This window comes from Eleutherodactylus coqui, chromosome 4 (genome assembly GCF_035609145.1).
Source record: "Eleutherodactylus coqui strain aEleCoq1 chromosome 4, aEleCoq1.hap1, whole genome shotgun sequence".
Classification (NCBI taxonomy): domain Eukaryota; kingdom Metazoa; phylum Chordata; class Amphibia; order Anura; family Eleutherodactylidae; genus Eleutherodactylus; species Eleutherodactylus coqui.
Window position 1 is genome coordinate 275,137,416 of NC_089840.1, and position 25,966 is coordinate 275,163,381.

The following is a 25,966-nucleotide window of genomic DNA, read 5'->3' on the forward strand; positions in this document are numbered from 1 at the left end:
CGATATCCGCAGTAAAATAGAACCTGCTGCGTTCTCTTTTCTGCGAGTGGATTACGCAATTCTGACCCGCTAATGTGAGCGGAATTGTGTAATCCAATGCGATTGATCTGCGTATTACCACGGATCAGACGCATGCGGAATCCGTCATTCCTATCCGGTCATGTGAGACCGACCTAAGGTAGATCGCTACCTTTTTATCACGTGACCGGGGACCGCTCAACGAGGCCCCTGGTCACTGCTCCAGGCTCTCTGTGACCGTTGGTCACTGGGAGCAAGGAGATTTTAAATTTCCTGGGTTCCCTGACTCCTGCGCATGTGTCCGGCTTTTTGCCGGCAATCGCATGTGCAGAATCCTGGAAGGTCCACGGAGGAAGATCGCGTCGGGATTCAAATACGCAGGCCTCCGGTAAAAAGTTTCATCTCCTCTCACCGATCGCATCAGTGAGGGGAGATGAAACTTCAAATTTTTTTTTTTACTTTTATGTGATCGCCATTATTGGATAATAGCGAACACGTGACCAGGAACCGCTCACCGCGGACCCCCATTAAATCTCCATGCTCTTGGCTACGTTTTGTAGCGAGGAGCAGGGAGAATTTAAATTATCCTGGCAATCCACAGCTTTTGCGCATGCGCCCGCCATTTTGGCGACGGGCGCGTGTGCAGAAGCTGGGGTATGGTCCGCGGATAAATCTGGGGGCCTTAGGTACGTACTTTCATCCTCCCTCACGGATATGATCCATGAGGGGAGATGAAACGTACGCTTTTTAAACTTTTAAAAACTTTTTTTTACTTTTTTTTTTTTTTTACTTTTTTACACTTTTTTCTCACTTTACATGATCACTGTCATCCATTGGATGACAGTGATCATGTCCCCGGTATAATCTCTCTGCTCCTAGCTACACATGGCAGCCAGAAGCAGAGGGATTTTAAATTTCCCGGGGCTCGAGCCCGTCTGTTCACGCGCCCGATGTCAATCATCGGGCGCGCATGCGCAGACGGGGATTCGGGTCCCGGGACATCGGGACACCGCTGAGGACTGGGGGTGAGTATTTTCACCTCCCCTCATGGATCCGATCCATGAGGGGAGGTGAAACTGACTTTTTTAAAACTTTTTTTTAACTTTTTCGCGATCGCCGCTAACCATTGGATAACGGCGATCGCGGTACTGGGGACCGCTCACCGCAGTCCCCGCTGACATCTCCTGCCTCCCGGCTACCTACAGGAGCCGGGAGCCAGGAGATTTTAAATCTCCCGCGCCGCCGGGCCTTCTGCGCATGCGGCTGACGTAATGCCGCCTGGCGCGCATGCGCAGAAGACCGGCTTCGGGCCCCGGAGCGGCAGGAGAGCGGGGAGCAGCGTGCCAGACCTCGGTGAGTAATTTCAGCTGCTCCGATGGATCCGATCCATCAGAGCAGCTGAATCTTTAACTTTTATGTACTTTTATTTACTTTTTTTGCGATCGGCGCTATCCATTGCATAGCGCCGATCGCAATGCCGGGGGGGGGCTCCGAACAGCCCGGGATGACAGCTCCATGCTGTCAGCTACCTGCGGACACCAACAGCATGGAGCTGTCACGTCCACAGCCCGAGGGGCATTATTCTCTGCAGGAAGCATGTTTTTACGTCCTCAGAGAATAAGGCCCACTTCGGGAGGACGTAAAAACACTATGGGCTGGTCGTTAAGGGGTTAATTGTCCTGTATCGATTTCCTTCCAGTTATGATAAATGTTAGAGCAACACTTACAACCCCCGTATCCCACACTTAAAGGAGTCCTTTAATGATGGATCCATGGCTGATCGAATACTGTGGAGAGCGCTGTGTTTGCAATGGTGAGGAGAAGGTTCCAAAATAGCAGCCTATGGTTTCTATGGAAGACCACTGATGGATGTTCTGGAATTTTAGTAATTAAGAGCGGATATCCCCATAGAGTTTCCCACTTTTTGCTCAAAATATTTTTAAATAGGGAATGTTGGATGTTGTATTGGGTTCTAAATAGAGATGAGCGAACATACTCGGTAAGGGCGATTTCGCAATCGAGCACCACGATTTTCGAGTACTTCACTACTCGGGCGAAAAGTACTCGGGTGCGCCGGGGGGCAGGGATAGGCGTGGCGGCATGGGGGGTAGCAGCGGGGAACAGGGGGGAGCCCTCTCTCTCTCTCTCTCCCCCCCACTCCCCGCTGCAACCCCCCGCACCGCCACGGCGACCCCCGAATTTTTTCGCCCGACTACGGAAGTACTCGAAAATCGCGGTATTCGGGTGAAAAAGGGGCGTGGCCGAGCACGTTCGCTCATCTCTAGTTCTAAAGTATATTTTTTGTTTAATATTTTCAGCCTTGCTTGATCTTTGCAGACTTTCCACTCTCCCTGATATAACAAGTGGTTTCTCCAAATTTCCCACAAAATGACACTTTTTCTGATTCCTACAGTCTCAGAATTATCCCCATCCATGACGTGTTTAGTACTTGGAGCCCCTTCCGGTTTTGGTTTTTGTTACCGGAGGTCTGGTTTATGCTGATGCAATTTTGGAATTTCCTCTTAACTTTCTCTAGCAATGGTGGGAGTGTCTGTGGGAGTGTTCTGCTACCTGTTACACTTGCTTAGCAATCTGGGAGGGCTTTTATTCCTGTCTTGGCTGTGGATCTGTGCTGAATGGTTGTTGGAATCAGAATTGGATCTTGGTCTCCTATTTTTTCCTTCTCCTTTCAAGGTACGTACTCTAGTTTTTGGTGGTAGTTGTATTCTTACTTGTTTACTTCTGTCCTAGATAGGAACAGGGAGTAGCCTAGGATCAGGGTTTGGGAGCGTCCTTATAAGGCCGGGACCTCTGCTATAGGCAGGTACACAGGGGTGTAACTACAGGGGATGAAATTGCACCTGGGCCTAGGAGCCTTAGGGGGCCCCTAAGGCCTCTCTTCTCTATATAGGGAACCTAGAACTAGGTAAAAAGCATTATAGTTGGGGGCCCTGTTACAGATTTTGCATTAGGGCCCATATAGGGAAAGTTCCCCTCTCCCTCTATTATTTCACGTTACCTGTGGTGGCTTATGTTCTTTGTTCCATTGTGTAAACATAGCCCAAGAACTTAATGGCGTTTTTTTTCTACCCGGCCTCCAAACAAATTAAGAACAGTTATGCAATGCATTATGTGTACCTGAAAAATAGTACCAATAAAAGCTACACATATAGCCATGTTGATGATAAAATAATGTTATAGCTTTTGAAAAGTGAAAATAACCCCCCACCCCCCCAAAAAAAAAAAATAGTTGATCCCTACTGTATCTTATTGGCTCTATACAGACTGTTGTTTTTCACATCTTGATTTCCCTTCATCATTGAAGCTCCAAGATGATCTGTATTTATTATTAATTCTCGTGATCCCATGTGAGAGGACTTGGGAAGTCAACTGTGTAAGGTATAGATTTAATGCTTTATACGCAGTGTTCAATAGTGAGGGGACTCCATTAGGGGATGAAGAAATTACAAAAATTACAGAAATTACAAAAGTTACATGTGGTATTCCATTATTTGGAAGGAACGGAGGTGAGGTTGATACAAAAGGTACAGGGAGAGGAGGTGGAGCAAGGGGGAACACAGCAAAGTGACGATAATATGTGATATACAGTTTTTTCGGACACAAACGGGGTAGGGTATCACCGTGGCAATGACGTCCTTCGAACTAAATATACTGTCACCGAGAAGAACTCACTGACTAAGTAGTAAAACTTAACCTTTAATATTTAAATATATAAAATGGGGAGACAAACATATAACATAAATGTCTAAAATAAATGTCGCATTCCTCTGGATGCTCAGGAATTTGCGTATTGTGTGAGGGTTTGATAATATGCAAGGTCCCTTATAATACTTCAGGGTACCTGCTTATGATGGATTACAGACCCAAGACACCTTTCTTATTCCATCCAGAGCACAAATGCCACAAGCATACCGTATCTCTGTCTAAATGTGGTGTTAGAGTAAGGATGATACTACACATATATATTCCCAATAATTACTGCAAGAGCCAGGGCAAACGACTTTTACTGATGGTAGCTGTTATGCTGTGTGGAATATCACCAATATCAGTATATATTGAGCCCCTTATATCTGATAGAAGAAGACCCTTGTCAGATTGAGAGTTTATTGTGTCAATATGTCTTCAATATAGGTACTTAATTAAAGATGACATCTAATGGAATACCATTGGGATCCATATAGAAAGAAGGTACTCTATTGAGACATAGAGACTCTCTAGCACCAAGATAGTCAAGGCTAGAATGGACTACTATATTGCATAGTCTATGTCCACTATGCCCGACTCAAAATGCCTGCACTTAATAGAATAGTGTTTTATGATAGACAAAACACTTTACTGATTAAGCCTATGTTCGATAGGATTTAATATATAGTGAATCCAATCACTGTCTAATGAACCCAATCGACGCGTTTCAATAGCCAAAGATAGTGGCTATATCATCAGGATTGGTAAAACCTAATGGCTGATTAATGATGCAGCCTCAGCCATTGGTAACTAGACTTAAGTGCTAAACAGCACGATATCCCAGCCCACATTCATAGGGCAACAATACGGATGTTACTAAGTGCAGCAGCCCAAAGCAACAGGACAAAACCTGCAGCCCTGCGGGCTGCAATGATATGGTCAGAGATGGTAGTTGGAGACAAATGTCAGACTTAAATATCCATAGCTCCACCCCTCACTTACATGGGATCGTCCTATTTCCTCCAATCGGGTGGTCTGATGCGGTACTCCCTCTTCCTAGATTCTCGCGATACTATAACGTCATGACGCCACGTCGTATGGGCGTGTCTACACTCCAAAGGTTAGGGTAGTGCAGGATTACGGCAAACTGACGTGGTGACGTCACGGCATTGCGATCCGGACCTTCAGATAGTGCCCAACTAATGAGTGTTAGCGCGTGCACAGTGGAATATTCAAAATGCATGCGCAATAAGCAAAGTCCAACACTTAGTGCTTTACAACTGATACGCGCTCTGGACCATATTGAATACTTAGTCCACATAGGTTACACTATCCAACTACCGACCTAGCTAGCATGCATGATACCCAACGCATGCGCTGTAGATAAAATCCAGTACTTAGTGCTTAAGTCCCATTCTGGATCTTATATAGGGTGGTGAAAGTTGCACACACACTCTGGACTGGTTAAGAGCCCACCAACATGAGTAAGAGCCCTTGGGTGGCTCTTTAGGAAGCCATGTTGGTGCGGGAGCTAGAGATGTCAGGTGACTATGCACCAGTCTGTCTCTAAGATTTCTACCTCGTCTGTATGTTATGTGAGGTATCTCCGATATGAACTCTTTCAGGTCAGTGTCTTTTTTAAGAATATCCCAATATTTACCAAGAATGTTCCTTACATCTTGGGATCTATCGTCAAATGACCCGATTACACGTATCGTTTTGTCCGTAGGTTTCTCTCTGGGTTCCAGTAGACAATCCCTGTTCAAATTCCTGGCAGATGTTTCAGCCCTATTGATAACATGTTCTGGATAGCCTCTATTACTGAATCGCTTTTTCATCTCACGTGATTGAATATTAAATTCATTTTCGCTGGAACAGTTACGTCTTGCTCTAATAAACTGGCTTTTTGGAATTCCCCGCTTTAATGGCAGGGGATGGTGACTTGTCCAGTGGAGCAATGTGTTTGTCGCGGTTTCCTTGCGAAAAATAGTAGTCTCAAGTAAATTGTTCTCAGACCGAGAGATGTGAAGATCCAGAAATGTAATTTTGACGGGATCAATTTCGGCTGTCAACAGCAAATTAAGATCATTTTGATTTAGATGTTGAATGAAGGCATGAAATTCGCTAGTCTCACCCGTCCAAAGTATCAAGACATCGTCGATGTACCTTATCCATAATTCGACGAATCTTGTCCATTTCTCATTCTCTTCCCTGAACACCATTGTTCCCTCCCCCCAGCCCAGGTATAGGTTGTCATAACTGGGGGCACAAGGGCTCCCCATAGCCGTACCCCTGAGCTGGTGGAAGAATTTCCTATCAAATAGGAAATAGTTGTGTTCAAGGACAAACTTTAGAAGATTTAGCACCAGGATGTTATGTTCTTGCAGATGTAGCCCTCGTTGTCTTAAAAAGAACTCCACTGCTTTAAGCCCCCCTGTATGCGGGATGGAGCTATACAGAGATTCTACATCAAGGCTTGCTAGTTTCGTCTCTGGAGATAAACATACTCCTTCGAGACGTTTGAGTACATCCATGGTGTCTCTAGTATAGGCAGGTAATGCCTCGACAAATGGTCTCAATATTTCATCAAGGTATTTACTAACGCCTTGGGTGAGACTATCGATGCCCGAGATAATCGGTCTGCCCTTTAAGGGGGATAGACCTTTATGCACCTTAGGGAGCCCGTAAAAGATGGCAATTTGAGGGCTCACTGGGTACATAAACGCAAATTCTTTGTCCCCTATCAAAGAGTTTGATTTTGCTGATGCCAGGATTTCTTTCAGGTCACCCATGAATTGGTCAGTAGGGTCTCGATCCAAGATCTTATATGTAGATCTATCTCTCAGTATTGTAAAGCACATTTCCCGATACTTTTGATGGTCTAACACCACAATATTTCCCCCTTTATCTGAGGGTTTGATTATAATCTCGGTATCTTTTTCGATTGTTAATAATGCTTTCATCTCATTTGGTGTCAGATTTTGTTTACTCCATCTCTTCACTTTAGATAGATCCTTTAGCTCTCTATTAACCATAGATTCAAAGAGATTGATGAAAGGAGATTCTCCAGAGGGTGTGCTGGTGTTTTTAGGTTTTAATGCAGTAAAGGGTCCATGTCCTGGATGTCTTATCCCTTCTTGTTCCAAGGATTCTAGTACACTCAATGCCTCTCGGTCGCCAGGGTCTAAACCTAGCTCCACGCATTTCTTTTTATCCTGTATTGCAAAAAACTTCTTCCAACGGAGCTTCCGTAGGAACAGTGATATATCCTTGGTCCAACAGAAATTATCGTATCTATTAGTAGGAATGAATGAGAGACCTTTTTTCAAAACAGATTGTTCATCGGTTGACAGACTTCTACTAGATAAGTTAACAATTTGGAGTTCATCTTCATATACCGTATGTGGAGTCATTGTAGTTTCCTCATCTATATTGGAGGTCGCTGATGTCTCTATTGGGAGGTTCCTAGGCCTACCCGATCCTGTAGCATATAATTGGAGATCGGCTGACCTAAAAAACGCCTCTCATTGGGACTATTTCTTGCTCTATTGCGTGCTCTCTGTCTACTAGTACCTCGACCCCTAAACATATCTGGGAAGCGACCTTTTCTTGTCATATCACTACTGGTAGTTTCACCCTCCGACGACACTGACCTGAAAGAGTTCATATCGGAGATACCTCACATAACATACAGACGAGGTAGAAATCTTAGAGACAGACTGGTGCATAGGCACCTGACATCTCTAGCTCCCGCACCAACATGGCCACCCAAGGGCTCTTACCCATGTGGGGGTTGTAAAGCCTGCAGATATATGCGGCGGAGTAAAACCTTCTCAAGTTCGTCCACCAAAAAGGAATATGTGATCAAAGAGTTCATCAATTGCCGTACCAGTGGAGTCATTTATCAAGCATCCTGTCCCTGTCCGATGGAATATATTGGAAAAACAAAACAACAGTTGTGTCGCAGAAACTTGGCACACATTGGAAATATTAACAGGAATGAACACACTAGTTTAGCAATCCATATGAAAGAGAAGCATGGAAATAATTCGGATCTGGTGACTTTTCGAGGAATTGAATGTATCCGAGATAATGGCAGAAGAGGAGACTTGGATAAGAAGCTACTGCGGAAGGAATGTGCTTGGATCTTTAGGCTTGATATGTGCACACCTAGGGGCCTGAATGAATGCCTGTCATTTGCGGCATTCATTTAAATCCAATTATGTGGTGGTCTTTCTTATGTGTAATTTGATAAATCAGTTTCTAATTGTCATCTACCACCCTTTAAAGGAATGTGCATAAATAATGACTAGGTTCCAACTGTCTTTTACCATCCTTGCACAAGGACTGTGTATAAATTAAACCTGCAATGCTGGCCCTAAATGATCCATAAAAGGTATAAAGAAAAATTGATACACCACCTATTAACATGGGATATTAGGATCACATATGGAGATATGGTTTGTATCATAGGGAGGAGTAAAGAAGAACAAAAGATCTGTTTTGATTTTCAGCATAGGTTTATTAAGCATCAAAGTATAGGTATCTGCACAGTCTAAATTTCTTTCAATATCTACTAAAATTGCTCCTCGCCAATAATTGAATGAATGAGTAGCATTAGGATTTAATCCGTATAAGATCCTGTCTGAATGATCCTGTTCTAAGATGATAAAAAGAATAGCATGTAATCATAAAGAAAGTCTACTTACCATATTTCTCCTTATTCTATCCTGCTGTTTATAAGTATCCGGTTTTGACATCAGAATCCTCCAATGTGTTTATAGGATCATAATTGTCAGTCTGCGTAGCACAACTTGCCTGTGGTACTTGCATGATATGCACCTTTTGATATTAAACATGATTTTGGCCTTGTGTCTTGTTACCTCTGGGATCCTAACATCCTTTATGATGTGGTTTACCCTCTTCCATATATGTGCTACTGGTAGTCCCCTTTTACCCATGACATCTCTGACACATGGATAATATATCTTAGTGTGAATAGGTACCCATAGAGTCCAGAGTGTGTGTGCAACTTTCACCACCCTATATAAGATCCAGAATGGGACTTAAGTACTAAGTACTGGATTTTATCTACAGCGCATGCGTTGGGTATCATGCATGCTAGCTAGGTCGGTAGTTGGATAGTGTAACCTATGTGGACTAAGTATTCAATATGGTCCAGAGCGCGTGCACAATCCTCACCGTGATATAGGAGATCCGTATCAGTTGTAAAGCACTAAGTGTTGGACTTTGCTTATTGCGCATGCATTTTGAATATTCCACTGCGCACGCGCTAACACTCATTAGTTGGGCACTATCTGAAGGTCCGGATCGCAATGCCGTGACGTCACCACGTCGGTTTGCCGTAATCCTGCGCTACCATAACCTTTGGAGTGTAGACACGCCCATACGACGTGGCGTCATGACGTCATAGTATCGCAAGAATCTAGGAAGAGGGAGTACCGCATCAGACCACCCGATTGGAGGAAATAGGACGATCCCATGTAAGTGAGGGGTGGAGCTACGGATATTTAAGTCTGACATTTGTCTCCAATTACCATCTCAGATCATATCATTGCAGCCCGCAGGGCTGCAGGTTTTGTCCTGTTGCTTTGGGCTGCTGCACTTAGTAACATCCGTATTGTTGCCCTATGAATGTGGGCTGGGATATCGTGCTGTTTAGCACTTAAGTCTAGTTACCAATGGCTGAGGCTGCATCATTAATCAGCCATTAGGTTTTACCAATCCTGATGATATAGCCACTATCTTTGGCTATTGAAACGCGTCGATTGGGTTCATTAGACAGTGATTGGATTCACTATATATTAAATCCTATCGAACATAGGCTAAATCAGTAAAGTGTTTTGTCTATCATAAAACACTATTCTATTAAGTGCAGGCATTTTGAGTAGGGCATAGTGGACATAGACTATGCAATATAGTAGTCCATTCTAGCCTTGACTATCTTGGTGCTAGAGAGTCTCTACGTCTCAATAGAGTACCTTCTTTCTATATGGATCCCAATGGTATTCCATTAGATGTCATCTTTAATTAACCCCTTAACGACCGGGCCATAGTCTTTTTACGTCCTCCCAAAGTGGGCTTTATTCTCTGAGGACGTAAAAACATGCGTCCTACAGAGAATAAAGCCCCTCGGGCTATGGACGTGGCAGCTCCATGCTGTCGGTGTCCGCAGGTAGCCGACAGCATGGAGCTGTCATCCCGGGCTGCGGGGACCAGCCCCCCGGTATTGCGATCGGCGCTATCCGATGGATAGCGCCGATCGCAAAAAAGTAAATAAAACAGTGAAAAAATACAGATATTCAGCTGCCCTGATGGATCGGATCCATCAGGGCAGCTGAAAATACTCACACGGCTTGTCGGCGGTGTCCCCCGGAGATCTGGTCCTCCCGGACCCGCCGGCGGCCTTCTGCGCATGCGCGCCAGACGATTACGTCAGGCGCATGCGCAGAAGCCCGGGAGCCCCCGGCTAATTCAAAACCTCACGGCTCCTGAAGGTAGCAGGGAACCAGGAGGGGAGGTGAAAATACTCACCTAAGTCCTCCCCAAGGTCCCGATGGTTCCGGGACCCGAAGTCCCCCTCGGGCGAGTGCACAGAAGGGCTCGAGCCCCGGGAAATTCAAAATCCCTCTGCTCCCGGCTGCCATGTGTAGCCAAGAGCAGAGGGATGTCACTGGGTACATGATCACTGTCATCCAATAGATGACAGTGATCATGTAAAGTTAAAAAAAAAGTGTGAAAAAGTAAAAAAAAAAAAGTAAAAAAAGTTTTTAAAAGTTTTTAAAAAGTTTAAAAAGGGTACGTTTCATCTCCCCTCATGGATCATATCCGTGAGGGGAGATGAAAGTATGGACATAAGGCCCCCAGATTTATCCGCGGACATTACCCCTGCTTCTGCGCACACGCCCGTCGCCAAAATGGCGGACGCATGCGCAAAAGCTGTGGATTGCCAGAATAATTGAAAATCTCCCTGCTCCTGGCTACAAAACTGAGCCAAGAGCCTGGAGATTTCACGGGGGGCCGCGGTGAGCGGTTCCTGGTCACGTGTTCGCCGTTATACAATGGATAATGGCGATCACGTAAAAGTTTTAAAAAAATTTGAAGCTTCATCTCCCCTCACTGATGCGATCGGTGAGAGGAGATGAAACTTTTTACCGGAGGCCTCTGTATTTGCACCCCGACGCGATCCTCATCCGTGAACTTACCCGGATTCTGCACATGCGACCACAGTCAAAACACCGGACACATGTGCAGGAGTCGGGGAGCCCAGAAAAACTTAAAATCTCCTTGCTCCCAGCGACCAACGGTCGCCGAGAGCCTGGAGCAGTGACGGGTGGCCTCATTGAGTGGTCGCCGGTCACGTGATAAAAAGGTAGAGATCTACCTTAGGTCGGTCTCACATGACCGGATAGGAATTACGGATCCCGTATGCATCTGATCCGCGGTAATACGCTGATCAATTGCATTGGATTACACAATTCCGCTCACATTAGTGGGTCGGAATTGTGTTATCCACTCGCAGAAAAGAGAACGCAGCAGGTTCTATTTTACCGCGGATATCCGCAACATAGAGCCCATTGTGCTCCATGGTCGCGGACATACCCGCTGCCCATACGCACTACGTTGTATACGGGCTGCTGGTACCTGCGTCATCGCTAAGCGACGGTGCGGGAAATACAAACAAAAAAAAGGTACTGCGCATGACCGCCTGTGTGAGTAGGCAGTTATGCGCAGTACATTACGCGGCTGTACGTAGGGTCACAGCCGGCTCACAGCCGGGATCCGCTGCGGGCCTCCGCTAGCGGATTCCACCTACGTCCGTGTGAGCCCGGCGTTATTCAGATCACTACCTGTAATACGTAATTTACAAGAAGCCCCAGGAAAGCTCGCCTTCCTGCAGTTCCAGGAGCAGCTTGTTGAGCGCCTTCTATGTGCGACCGCCGCACCTCATCAGGCTTACGGAGACTCACAGAGCGCCACTTTTTACACCCCATACCCGCCACTGAGGTCAAGAAATACCCCCAAAAAGCATGAGAGGAGGGGGGATACCGGTTTTATTGCCCCATGGGCCCATTCCAACCAGCCTCCGTAATTACCCCTGTCTTCGGAAATACCACACAGTTCACATTATTACTTTTATCTAAGATTTGCGACCGCCAAAAAGGGCGCGGAGTGTGTGGGCGGGGGGTGGAAATTTTTAGGGAGTCAATTTTTATTCCGCACAAATAAGCAATGGGGCCTGGGATTTATTCAGTTGTGCCCTGAAATCCAACGGGTGTTCCCTCATTTATAGGCCTTGCCATGGGTCCTGTAAGTAAATTAGGGCCACAATGGGTATGTTTCTGAACTCGGGACAAACGGGGGTATCCATTTGGGGGTGAACATCTTCATTCCTGTGTACACTGTACAAAAAAACTGTTTTTAAATGTAAAAAATTGCCAAAAAAATTAAAAAACGTAACTTTTTCCTTCTGCTTTGCTTAGATTCATTCAAATACTGTGGGGTCAAAATACGCAGTACACCCCTAGATGAATCTGTTAAGGGGTCTAGTTTTCAAAATGGGGTCATTTGTGGGGGTTCTTTATAGTTTGGCCGCTCAATGGCTCAATAAGTGGGCAATGGGGCCTGGAATTTATTCACTTGTACCCTGAAATCCGACGGGTATTCCTTTCATTGTAGGCCTAGCCATGTGTTTTGTAAGTCTATTAGGGCCACAATGGGTATGTTTCTGAACACGGGACAAACAGGGGTATCCATTTTGGGGTGAAAGTCTTCATTTATATGTGTGCTGTATAAAAAAAACTGTTTTTAAATTGACGCAAAAGCCCAAAGAATGAAAATCGTAATTTTTTCTTACTGCTTGTCTTAGATCTATTCAAAAATTGTACGGTTAAAATACACAGTACACCCCTAGACATATTCGTTAAGGGGTCTTGTTTTCAAAATGGCATAATTTGTGGGGGTTCTCTATGGTTTTGGCCGCTCAAGAACTCTACAAGTGGGCAATGGGGCCTAAAAGGACTTCAAGCAAAATCTATGTTCTGAAAGCCACCGATTACTCCTTTCATTTTGCGCACCGTTGTGCATGCGGACATAAGATTAGGGCCACAATGGGTATATTTCTGAAAACAGCACAAATAGGGGTATCCATTTTGGGGTGCAAGTCTTCATTCACATGTGTGCTGTACAAAAAAAGCTGTTTTTAAAATGACAGAATTGCCAAAAAAACAAAAATCCAAATTTTTTCCTTTTGCTTTGCTTGAATTTATTCAAAAACTGTGGGGTCAAAATATGCAGTACACCCCTAGATAAATTCGTTAAGGAGTCTAGTTTTCAAAATGGGGTCATTTGTGGGGGTTCTCTATGGTTTTGGGCGCCCAAGCACTCTACAAGTGGGCAATGGGGCCTAAAAGGACTTCAAGCAAAATCTATGTTCTGAAAGCCACCGACTACTCCTTTCATTTTGGGTCCTGTTGTGCATCCAGACATAAGATTAGGGCCACAATGGGTATGTCTCTGAACAAGGGACAAACAGGGGTATCCATTTTTGGGTGCAAGTCTTCATTCATGTTTGTGTTGTACAAAAAAAGCTGTTTTTAAAATGACAGAATTGCCAAAAAAATGAAAATCCTAATTTTTTCCTTTTGCTTGGCTTAAATTCATTCAAAAACTGTGGGGTCAAAATAAGCAGTACACCCCTAGATAAATTCCTTAAGGGGTCCAGTTTTTAAAATAGGGTCATTTGTGGGGGTTTTCTATGGTTTTGGGCGCTCAAGAACTCTACATGTGTGCTATGGGGCCTAAAAGGACTTCAAGCAAAATTTCTGTTCTGAAAGACACTGACTACTCCTTTCGTTTTGGGCCCCGTTGTGGACTCAGATATAATATTAGGGCCACAATGGGTATATTTCTGAACACGGGAGAAACAGGGGTATCCATTTTGGGGTGTAAATCCTCATTTTCATGTAAACTATAGGGGAAAAAAATGTCTTTAAAATGATAGATTTGCAAAAATATGAAATTTTACTTTTTCTCCTCTAAATTGAATTAATTCTTGAAAAAAAACTGTGGAGTCAAAATATTCATGACACCCCTCAGTGAATACACTAAGGGGTGTAGTTTTTAAAATGGGGTCATTTGTGGGGGTATCTATTATTCTGACACTCATGAGCCTTTCCAATCTTGGCTTGGTGTAGGAAAACAAAGTGTTCCTCAAAATGCTAAAAAGTAATGTTAAATTTGTATGTCTCCTAAATGGTTAAAAAAAAAGGAAAGTTTTTCCAATGTGCGCCCAAAATAAAGTAAACGGGTGGAAATATAAATCTTGGCAAAAATTTCTCTTTTATGTTTGCACATATTTAAGATATTGCAGTTGGAAATGTGAAAAAATGACGATTTTTTCAAAATGTTCCCAATTTTGGCGCTTTTAATAAATAAACACAAATTCTATCGGTCTATTTTTTCCGCCTAAATGAAGTACAACATGTGGCCAAAAAACAATGTCAGAATTGCTTGGATATGCAAAACCTTTCTGGTGTTTTTCCATGTTAAAGTGACACATGTCAGATTTGCAAAATTTGGCCTGGTCATTAAGGCGCAAACAGGCTTGGTCACTAAGGGGTTAAGTACCTATATTGAAGACATATTGACACAATAAACTCTCAATCTGACAAGGGTCTTCTTCTATCAGATATAAGGGGCTCAATATATACTGATATTGGTGATATTCCACACAGCATAACAGCTACCATCAGTAAAAGTCGTTTGCCCTGGCTCTTGCAGTAATTATTGGGAATATATATGTGTAGTATCATCCTTACTCTAACACCACATTTAGACAGAGATACGGTATGCTTGTGGCATTTGTGCTCTGGATGGAATAAGAAAGGTGTCTTGGGTCTGTAATCCATCATAAGCAGGTACCCTGAAGTATTATAAGGGACCTTGCATATTATCAAACCCTCACACAATACGCAAATTCCTGAGCATCCAGAGGAATGCGACATTTATTTTAGACATTTTTTTTATATGTTTGTCTCCCCATTTTATATATTTAAATATTAAAGGTTAAGCTTTACTACTTAGTCAGTGAGTTCTTCCCGGTGACAGCAAACGGGGTAGTGGTAATATAGCAGGTCTGGAACAGGAAGTTTACATGAAAGCCAAAAGAGGATAGCCATAGGAATAGACAGAGGGCATATTGTGGGGATGGGGGACTAGATCATTGGTATGCTTCTATGAAGAGGTGTGTCTTTAAGGTGCATCAGAAGCTCTGTGTGTCAGGGATTGTCCGGATGTTGTGGGGTAGAGCATTCCAGAGGATCGGTGCTGCTGTAGAGGAATCTTGGAGGCGAGCATGTGAAGTTAGAAATAGAGAGGTGCTTAGTCTGAGTGTGTTAGCAGAACGGAGTGAGTTATGTATGGACAGGAGGGAAGCGATGTACAGTGGAGCGCATCATGGAGAGATATAACACAGTAGCATATTAGATATTTAATGGGGTTTTATCACAAAAATTTTTTTTAGAGTTGCTGGACCCCCCCTTAAATTAATAAAGCATTCTCGCCTCTCCTCAGCCCTGAATGGAAGTTAGTTTACTGCTGCTTCCAATCAGAGGTTGAACTCCTTGCATCAGTGCTAATATTCTGGGTGGTATGATGCCAGGAGTTTGGGACAGTGTTGCTGCAGACTCTGATTGGCTGCAGCAGTCACCTGACTTTCTCCAAGCCGTACAACCCCAGGCCAGTGCTGGGGCAATGGTAGCCATTTACCTGCATCCCAGGGGGGCTGACGATTGGTGAAAATAATCTATTTTACGTGGGGTGCAGAAGTTAGTAATTTTTTTTTGTGACCACCCCCCTTAACCCCTTGAGTGGCGGGTTTTCTATGACCCTGTCGTACCCACCAGGGCAGGTTTTTTAAATGGTCTAATCATTGATTTTCATCTAATTTTGCAGTTGCGTTCCAAGAGCCATAACTTTTTCATTTTTCCATTGACCAGGCCATATGAGGGCTTGTTTTTTGCGGGACAAGTTGTACTTTTTGATGGCATCTTTTTTGGGTATATATAATGTATTGCATAACTTTTGTAAAAACATTTGTAGGGAGATTGGGGGGAAAAAAAAGAAATTCTGCCATTTGTTTTTTGGACTTCATTTTTACGGCGTTCAACATGCAGAATAACTAATGTGTTATCATTATTCTCTGAGTCAGCACGATTCTGGCAATACCAAGTTTATACAGTTTTTGTATGTTTCGGGGAGGAAAAAAAGTAATGGGGGAAAAAAGAAAAAAGGGGCCATGTCATTAAGGGGTTAAATAATGTACCAACTTCCTTCTCTGGGTCATTAAGACGCACGGATACCACATGTGTGATTTTATTTTAAATTTTTTACAAAGTAAAGGGAGACAAGTGTTTTTATTTTTTTTTATAACTTTTTTACTTTTGTTTTTTTATTTTTGTCCCTTTAGGGGACTTCCACAGGGACCCATCAGGACCCCCTGATCACTTTCCGGGGTCCGATGGTGACAGCCCTTTACATGCTGCAGTGACAGCCCTTTACATGCTGCAGTCATATAGACTGCAGCATGTAAAGGGTTAACACAACAGAGATCAGAGGTTTTCTCTGATCTCTGCTGTAAGAGCTGGTTCCTGGCTGTCCTCTGACAGCTAAGCATCAGCTCTCCCTGCACAGAGACCGTCGGCTTGCTTCTGACAAGCCGATGGTCTCTATAGCAACCTGTAAACAAAGCAGGACATTAGAAGCAGGAGATTGCCGGCAGATCGGCAATATCTTCCTGCTTCTTAATGTCTTGCTTTGTTCTCTGTGGGACTGTGCAGGCAGAGCACAATGTCACAGCTTGAAATCTTCCAAGCTATATCACTATCGGCAGTGGAGCTCGTCCCGGAAAATTTCTGGGCGTGCCACTCAAGGGGTTAAAGGCAAGTTTCAGCTGAGGACATTCCGGACACATTTCCGCATCTGTGATATAGACGTGTGTTCCAGTCCAACCACGAGTTTTACTGACCAGAATGCAAAGCATCATAGGTCCCAATAATCCTCTGAGTTCGGGTCAATAAACCTTGCGGTAAAAATCCCATTATTGTGTTTATCATCTTTAGGGTACACGCACACGATGTTTTTTTAATCATTTTCAGATCCATTAATTTGATAGAGGAAGATTCACATAGACTTTTTGGTTTATACTGATGAATAGTCCAAGAAAAATAAATTTCAGCATGTCCCGTTCTTGTCCGAATCTCAGCTGAGAGCAGAAGCTGTCACTGTGTGGTGTCCCGCACATCGGATGCACATGGATGGGATGGCCAAGTGTTAACTGATCACTGTTGCGCCCGAGAATCTCGGGCACAACTTTTTAAATGTCTGTGCTTATGCATCCTTAGACCGTACTTATATTGGCGCGTGTAAGACTGATCCAATACTGAACTTTTAATATGCATTCTTACCTGTGAGTGCGATGTGTGCTTTGTGAAAAAAAGCATCGCTGCACATGAGATTTTCATGTGTGTTAAAATAGCATGTTGTTCAAATAGTAAAATAGAAAAACAGAACATTTACGGTGCACTCGCATAAACACCGTACAGCATGCGATTGTGGTGCAAATGTTTTTTTTTGTTCCAAAGAAAATAATAAGCAGTATCACCCAAAAATAGGACATTCTGCGATCAGTTCAAGAGAAAAATCGCTCATGTAAATTAACCCATGTAAAATAATGGACTCTTTTCATGTGTAATTTGTGTGCATCCCGCAACGCACAGAAATCATACTAAAAATCGCCCGTCTAAAAACACGCATATTCATTGCTGTCTTTGAATCCACTATAATACAGAGATTTGCAGGGGGAGGGTTACATTGTCTTGTCTTCTTCCCTTTCAGGATCCTCAGCTGATATCTTCTATATCAGATAATATTCCTGATTGACCCGACAAGGATGGAGAGGAAGCGGGACAAGATAACGGAGAGTATATTCAACCTCACCCTAGAGATACTCTTCCAGCTTACAGGAGAGGTGAGAGATTCTGGGGATGACGTCACGTTCCATCATTCTTATATATGTCAGTCTCTGGTCACATCTACAGCAGAGGATTTACTGTAGATTCATCATAAGTGCCGGGAAAATAATAGAGCCGGTAGTTCTGGTAGAATGACAGAAACCCAACAGATCTACTATAAGGCAACTGGAGGTCGTTGAAGGTCATTATTGTCTGTCATCTAACAGAACCAAAACTCTGAACATTTAGTTTTTCTGCTCCTGTGACTGAGTAGAACAACAGAGATGATGCACACAGATGTGAAAAGAATTTTAATAATTGTTGGCCATAACTGGAGACTTGAAGGACTCCGGGAATGTCTGCAGGGATATTTATGGATGTATCTCCCCATAAACAGGATTACACGGTAGTGAAGAAGACTTCTAGTGACGACTGTCAGGCCCCGGTGTCTGATGGATGGGGAAGACCCCTTAGTCCAATCACAGGGTCTCCACCTCACCCCCTGATACTGGAGGAGATCGATGAACAGAAGATCCTAGAACTCACCAACAAGATGATTAGGCTGCTGACTGGAGAGGTGACACTGCTGGGAATGCTGGAACATTATTCAGTAACGCTATGGCGCCATAACGTGTCTGGGTGATGACAGTATCATTGTGTTGTCAGGTTCCTATAAGGTGTCAGGACGTCACTGTCTATTTCTCCATAGAGGAGTGGGAGTATTTAGAAGGACACCAGGATCTGTACAAGGACGTCATGATGGAGGACCAACAGTCCCCCCCATCACCAGGTAATAGACAGGACTAAATCCACACGGCCTTTATTATTGGTATGTAGAGAATGAAGTCAGTGGCTGTCTGTGTTTTCTGCAGGTAGAACCAGTAAGAGAACAGCAGCGGAGAGATGTCCCTATCCTTCTCTTCCACAGGATGATCAGGTAGATGGAGAGAAGGTCTCATGAAATCTCCTCTCTGGTCAGTAGGATGGCTGACAAGGTCTTGTGTTCAGTCTAATTATATATTGCACGGAAAATTTTATGAAGTCAAGGTTACTTTAGAGTAGCTGAGGAATAAAATGTGTATACACATAGAGGAGCATTAGATTTTTCTCAGGCTGCGTGTACCGATGTCCCTCTGCAGAATATGCCACCCCTCACACTCTCCTCATTTAGGACCTAAAGAATACTTGCGCCAAATTTTACGATTGTACGACAACAGGAAACTACATTACATAGGGATGCACTTACCTTTGCAATTAGCATTGAATAATTGACTTGTGACCCCTTTACTTTCCCTATTTAGGAACTAAAGAATGCTCCTGTCAAAGTTCATGTTTGTATGACACCAGGAAGTTAGAGAATTAGATTTGCTACATTACACAGGGGTGCCAATACTTTTGCACTTAGCATTGCATTTTTAAGTTGTGACCCCTTTACTTTTTCTATTTAGGACCTAAAGAATGGTCATGCCTAATTTCTTGTTTGTTCGACATCATGAAGTTAGAGAATTAGATTTGGTATATTACACAGGGGTGCCAGTATTTTTGCAATAAGCATTGTAGTTTCAAATTTTGACCCCTATACTTTTACTATATAGGACCTAAAGAATGCTCCTGCCAAATTTCATGTTTGTACGACATCGGAAAGTTAGAGAATTAGATTTGGTACATTACACAGGGGTGCCAGTATTTTTGCAATAAGCATTGTAGTTTTTGAGTTTTGACCCCTATACTTTTACGATATAGGACCTAAAGAATGCTCCTGCCAAATTTCATGATTGTACGACATCGGAAAGTTAGAGAATTAGATTTGGTACATTGCACAGGTGTGCAAATACATTTGCACTTAGCATTGAATTTTTGAGTTGTGATTCCTTTACGTTTCCTATTTAGGACCTAAAGAATGGTTATGCCGAATTTCATGTTTATGCGACATCGGGAAGTAAGAGAATTACTTAGTCAGTGAGGGCTTTCCCTTTATATGTATACTAACTGATAGGCTCGGCCATGCCCAATTTAATTTGATCCAGGTGTTTACATGTTGTTTGCACGGAAAATTTAATGAAGTCAAGGTTAGTTTAGAGTAACCGAGGAATAAAATATGTATACATATAGAGGAGTGTTAGATTCTTCTTAGGCTGCAAGTACCGATGTCCCTCTGCAGAATGTGCCACCACTTCCACTCTCCCCATATAGGATCCAAAGAATGCTTGAGCCAAATTTCACGCTTGTACGACACCGAGAAGTTACATTACATAGGGGTGCACTTACCATGACCCCTTTGATTTTCCTATTTAGGACCTAAAGAATGATCATCCCAAATTTCATGGTTGTATGACATCGGGAAGTTAGAGAACTGGTCAGTGAGTGAGTGAGGGCTTTCACGCACACACACACACACACACACACACACACACACACACATATATATATAATTGTGTAATGAGAAAGCTGGAGATGGCGGGATTACAGCCAACCACAGACATTAGATATCTGCATCTTTTCTAGTTCTGGAGACTTCTGGTTGGAATAAAGAAGCAACAGGTTGGAGTTATACAGGAGACCTGCAGCTATTTGGCCCAGATCACTACTGCTGTCATGTCATTCCGGCTCCTCATACTAATTAATGACCTTTTCTGGCCATATAAAACCTTCCACACGACTTCTCCAACTGTGTGATGACTTTTACAATATTTATTTCACAGCTGGTGAATCCGGATGAAGATCTGATCCCTATTGATGCTACAGAGACACATGTGAGGGGGGATCAGCCGTGTAAGGAGGGGATTCCTACAGATGACCCCCCAGGTGAGACTACATGTAGAGAAGAGTCTGTGTTGTCGGGGTTTCTGCTGAATGTTGCCTTATTGAGCCAAAAACAATGTTAAGAATTTTTTTCATAATACGCTACTCAAACAAAAATTAGGGAAACATTTAAGTCACATTAGGAGTAAAACTATCAGTCCCGCACACAATAGCAGTTTTTTAAAAATCCATATTAACCTCTTGAGAACGCGGCCCTTTTTTTCCATTTTTGTTTTTTCTTCCCCCTTTATAATACAATCATAACTCTATTATTTATCCATCTGAGGGCTTGATGTTTTGCAGGACGAGTCATATTTTTCAATGGCACTATTTAATCTACCATATAATGTGCTGAAAACTTCTGACAGCCATAACATTTTTGTTTTTCCGTGAACATAATTATGCAAGAACTCATTTTGTGCGAGACGTCCTGGAGTTTCTGTTAGTACTGTTTTAGAATACATACGACTTTTTGATTGCTTTTTATTACATTTTGTCTTGGATTATACTTCTTAATTCTGTGGGTCAGTAGGACCACAGGGATACCAAATTTATACAGTTCTTTAATATGTAGTAATGCTTAAAAGTTAAATACATTTTGAGAAAAAATGATTTTCTGACGCTAGATTTTACCTGCATTATTTTTTTCATTTTTCCACTGATAGGACTGTGTGAGGGCTCGATTTTTGTGGGGTGACCTGTAGTTTGCATTGGTACCATTTTGGGGAACATATAAAACTTTTTGATAGCTTTTCATTAATTTTTTTTTCTGATGGAGACCTAAGTAGACCTTTATGGATGTGGTAATACCAATTTGTAGATTTTTTTTATTTTACTTTAGATTTTTACAATCCTAATAAAAAAACACTGTTTATTTCTCGACTTTTGCATTGGGAGACACAGTTGAAAACCATGGGTATAGCTACTACCACTATAGGGTGTACACTAAGCAAAAAAAAAGTGTTAGTTTCTCCTCCCAGCTATACACCTCCTGCAGAAGCCAGCTAATCAGTTTTAGCTCAGAGTCTCGGAGCTCTACGGTCTATGGTAGTTAGGTGAGTATTTTCTCCACTGAGGTAAGTATTCTCTCCTCCCTCTTTTCCTTCCTCTTTCTTTTTACCACCACCACTGCAGCCAACTTTCTTTACTCCACTTCCAACCCCCCAACCACCGACCAAAACCAGTCAACCTATACCAAGCCCCCTAGCAGATGCTCCTTGGTGTGGCATATTCCTGGGGAGTATGAAGATTTCCCTATGAGAGACAGTTGACTAGCCAATAATGTTTCTAAAGCTATTTGTGGTAAGAGTTCTCATCTACCAGAAAACAAAGCCAGCCACGTGTGGTTCTGCACAGAAGAAGAGGCTCCAGATTTGTTTCTTTTGCCGCTCCAAAACAAAACACTCTCCTACAAACTGCGCCCGTCCTGGTGTCCCTGGCCACTATACTCCAAGCCCGCCTATACTAAATCTTCTATGTGTATGGCTGTCCCCAACCAAGGCAATCAGAGTGGGGTGATGACTTTTTTTATTCAAGGAGACCTAACTCACTCATGGCTCAGACATCTATGTTCAGAAGGTTATCTCTTCGAGCTATGCCATATAGTTTTCTACAAACCCAAAGATTGCTTCTTCAGTTCCAAAATTCCGATCTCTCCTTCATAGTGCAATGCTTTGGCTTATGTGATACACACTTCCTCATCTGAGGGTGTAATTGTCCCTGTTTCGCCATAAACAGTGCAGGGGGTTATATTCCAATCTCTTCACAAGGAGGACGGCACTGTCCGACCTGTTCTGCATTTGAAGAGATTAAATCAATATGTCAAGGTTCAACAGTTCAGCGTGGAGTTGTTGAGATCTGTCATTGCGCCCATGGAAGTTTCTGTCATCCATTGATATTAAGCAATTCACCTAGTGATTAGTGAAAAGTTTACAAAGTAATAGAGGATGCACTTACTTGGATGAGGAGTTTGCAGGCACCAGTGATCCTCTAGGTTCGCTTTTAATGTAAGAGGCTTTATATCTATTAGTTCCATGATTGAAAAAGGAGGTGAATCTGTTTATAAACACTCCAAAACACGTTGCACTTCTCTGTAATCCCTGTACTGTTTGTCCAGTGCAGGACAACCTGAATAATGTGTGATACTTTCTTCTTAAAGTTCCTGTGATCTGTAACCTTACTAGCTGTATGAGCCGTGGATAAGATCAGCAGCTGAGAGCTCCAGCTGTATGTACTAATTAAACGTCAATGCATGGAAAAAGACAACAAATAAGCTTATTGGCTAAAATAATTGGTCCTTTAGGATGGCTGTCAGTAGATTAGGTGCTCCACAAATTATTGTGGCTCATGTAAATGGGAAAAACCTTTAACAATTTATATGCAAATGTCATAAACTATTAGTATAATTGTAATGTTATATTCAAAAATATTAAAATTCATTTTATTCTTGCCAGATGACAAAACTAGAAACTCCAAAGGACATCTGATATCAACAGATTATGAAGTGGAAGATCCTGGTATCATACAAGATACAAATGAAAAGCCGGCTATTATCCCAAATATGCCCTCAGCCCTTCACAGCAAAAATCTATCTTCTGATCCTTCTAAACATGTTTCATCTTCTGATTCATTGAAGAATGTTAAACAAAATAAAATTTACAGAACAGATGTTGAACAACAAAGAGCTCACACAGGGGAGAAGCCATATTCATGTTCTGAGTGTGGTAAATGTTTTAACCGAAAATCAAAGCTTGTGTTACATCAGAGAATTCACACAGGGGAAAGGCCATATTCATGTTCTGAATGTGGGAAATGTTTTAACCAAAAATCAAATCTTGTGTTACATCAGAGAATTCACACAGGGGAGAAGCCATATTCATGTTCTGAATGTAGGAAATGTTTTAACCTAAAATCAAATCTTGTGTTACATCAGAGAATTCACACAGGCGAAAGGCCATATTCATGTTCTGAATGTGGAAAATGTTTTAACCGAAAATCAAGTCTTGTGTTACATCAGAGAATTCACACAGGGGAGAAGCCATTTTCATGTTCTGAATGTGGGAAAGGTTTTAACCGAAAATCAAATCTTGTGTTACATCAGAGAATTCACACAGGGGAGAAGCCACATTCTTGTTCTGAATGTGGGAAATGTTTTAACCAAAAATCAAGTCTTGTTTCACATCAGATAATTCACACAGGAGAGAAGCCATATTCATGTTCTGAATGTGGGAAATGTTTTAACCTAAAATCAAATCTTGTGTTACATCAGAGAATTCACACGAGGGAAAAGCCCCATTCTTGTTCTGAATGTGGGAAATGTTTTTACCGAAAATCAAATCTTGTGTTACATCAGAGAAATCACACAGTGGAGAAGCCATATTCATGTTCTGAATGTGGGAAATCTTTTAACAATAAATCAGATCTTGTTAAACATCAGAGAATTCATACAGGGGAAAAGCCATATTCATGTTCAGAATGTGGGAAATCTTTTAACAATAAATCAGATCTTGTTAAACATCAGAGAATTCATACAGGGGAAAAGCCATATTCATGTTCTGAATGTGGAAAATGTTTTAACCAAAAATCAAGTCTTGTGTTACATCAGGGAATTCACACAGGGGAGAAGCCATATTCATGTTCTGAATGTGGGAAATGTTTTAACCGAAAATCAAGTCTTGTGTTACATCAGAGAACTCACACAGGGGAGAGAAGATATTTTTATGTTCTGAATATGGGAAATCTTTTCACACATGTTCTTATTAAACATTAGAAAAAACACACAGAGGAGAAGCCACATTCATGTTAGGAATATGGGAACTGTTTTAAACATAAATCACATCTCGCTGTACATCAGACATGTATCTTCCTGATTGTGGAAAATGTTTTAAGCCGAAACCAACTCTCATTAAAAATCAGAAAATTCACACAAGGGAAGAAGCCATTTTTATGTTCAGAATGTGGCAAAAAAGCCATTTACATGTTTTGATTGTGGTAAATGTTTTATGCATCATTTACATGTTTAGATTGTGGTGAATGTTTTATGCATAAATCAACTGTCGTTACTCATCTGAGAATTCACACAGGGGAGAAGCCATTTTCACGTTGAGAATGTGAGAAATGTTTTGTATTCAAAAGATTTTTATTGAAACTTTAAGGGTAATAGACAAAACACGAATACAATAAGGTATCAAAGATTTAACATAAGTTGTGATGAAATAAATTGTTTAACTTGTCCTATTGTCTTTTGCCTAATAACAATTGACTCATATTTTCATGTAAACTTAGGAGTAATTTTGTTGGTGACATATGCCACCTCTCCGTATATACCTCTCAAGTCTGAATATACCTGAAGGCCTGCTTATGATAATCAGAAAGGGCTCGGCCTATGGTGTAACAGCTGGCGCCTGAACAGGGACCAAGTGACCAGAACCTCTGATCCGACTTACTCTCGAACGGACAGAATGCACAGACCCATAATCAGGACCATGCTGGCTGGTAAGAAACTGTTATTCTTATCCCCCATTGTGTCTCTGTGCTTTTGTCTGTTCAAAGTTAGGTAAGTATGTTCATTTATATTGAGTGGTTCATTTAAGGTCTAAATTTGGTTCATTTTATATGACAAAGAACCCTGTCAAACAAGCTGTCTCGTTGTCTGGGTTTGAATGAATGTGTAACCCAATGTGTTTGAAGGCCATAATAGTGTCAATAGGTTGAATAATTGTCCTAGTGTGGATATTCTATGATCTAAGTTCCCTAATCTACTGGTAATATGTTCCCGATCCCTGACGAGGGACCGATTGTTTAGGTGGGTCCTGCCCTGTGAAGCCTGAGTTTTTAGGGGCACGCAGAGGAAATACCTGTGTATGTGGTTTAGGTGGGTCCTGCACTGTGAAGACTGAGTTTTTAGGGTCACGCAGAGGGAACAATTATACTGTAGGACAAGTGTCTGACTTGTGACAAAAATCACTTGCCATAGTAAACATATCCTCAGACGGGGTTACCGTCTCCTCAAATAAGGAGGAAAAAGGTTATTAAAAACCCATGTAGATTACCAGTGACACATGGGTAACAGATGGTCTAAGAAAGCCACCTCAGATGAGTCAGAATGAATATTGACCTAAAACATAGTAAAGAATATGGAAGGTAAAGAAATAGCCAAAGAATGCAAGGCTTTGATGCCTATCATGAAACAGGACACCAGACATGGGACCCTTAGTCCCGGGCTGTAAATAGCAGTATAGGAATGCGCCACAAGGTCTTCTAAGAATCTTGTTCACAAATATCCAATCCCCAAGATGTCAGGAGAGCTGCAGAACATGAAGAGGGTTTCCCTTATGAAAAGGGAACCCCCACAAGAGAATGTACATAGAAAACTATTAGAAAAAGGCGTCACTGCGCTTCGTGATATT

The 25,966-nt window shown here is 42.3% G+C and overlaps 1 protein-coding gene across 2 annotated transcripts in view; it reads left to right on the forward strand.

Annotated features, from left to right (window-relative positions):
* The window catches only part of LOC136624358 (zinc finger protein 182-like), a 71,357-nt gene extending 46,871 nt beyond the window's left edge, over positions 1–24,486 (forward strand). The window contains exons 1-5 of one of the 2 annotated variants that reach the window (XM_066598319.1): positions 18,128–18,333; positions 18,423–18,546; positions 18,629–18,693; positions 20,459–20,561; positions 23,012–24,486. In XM_066598319.1, the coding sequence (XP_066454416.1) occupies positions 18,130–18,333; positions 18,423–18,546; positions 18,629–18,693; positions 20,459–20,561; positions 23,012–24,327 (1,812 nt within the window). In that variant the 5' untranslated portion in view covers positions 18,128–18,129 and the 3' untranslated portion in view covers positions 24,328–24,486. Of the gene's footprint in view, positions 1–18,127; positions 18,334–18,422; positions 18,547–18,628; positions 18,694–20,458; positions 20,562–23,011 lie in introns of those variants that run through there. The other variant, XM_066598321.1, reaches the window with a different exon arrangement.
* Positions 24,487–25,966: the final 1,480 nt, after the last annotated feature.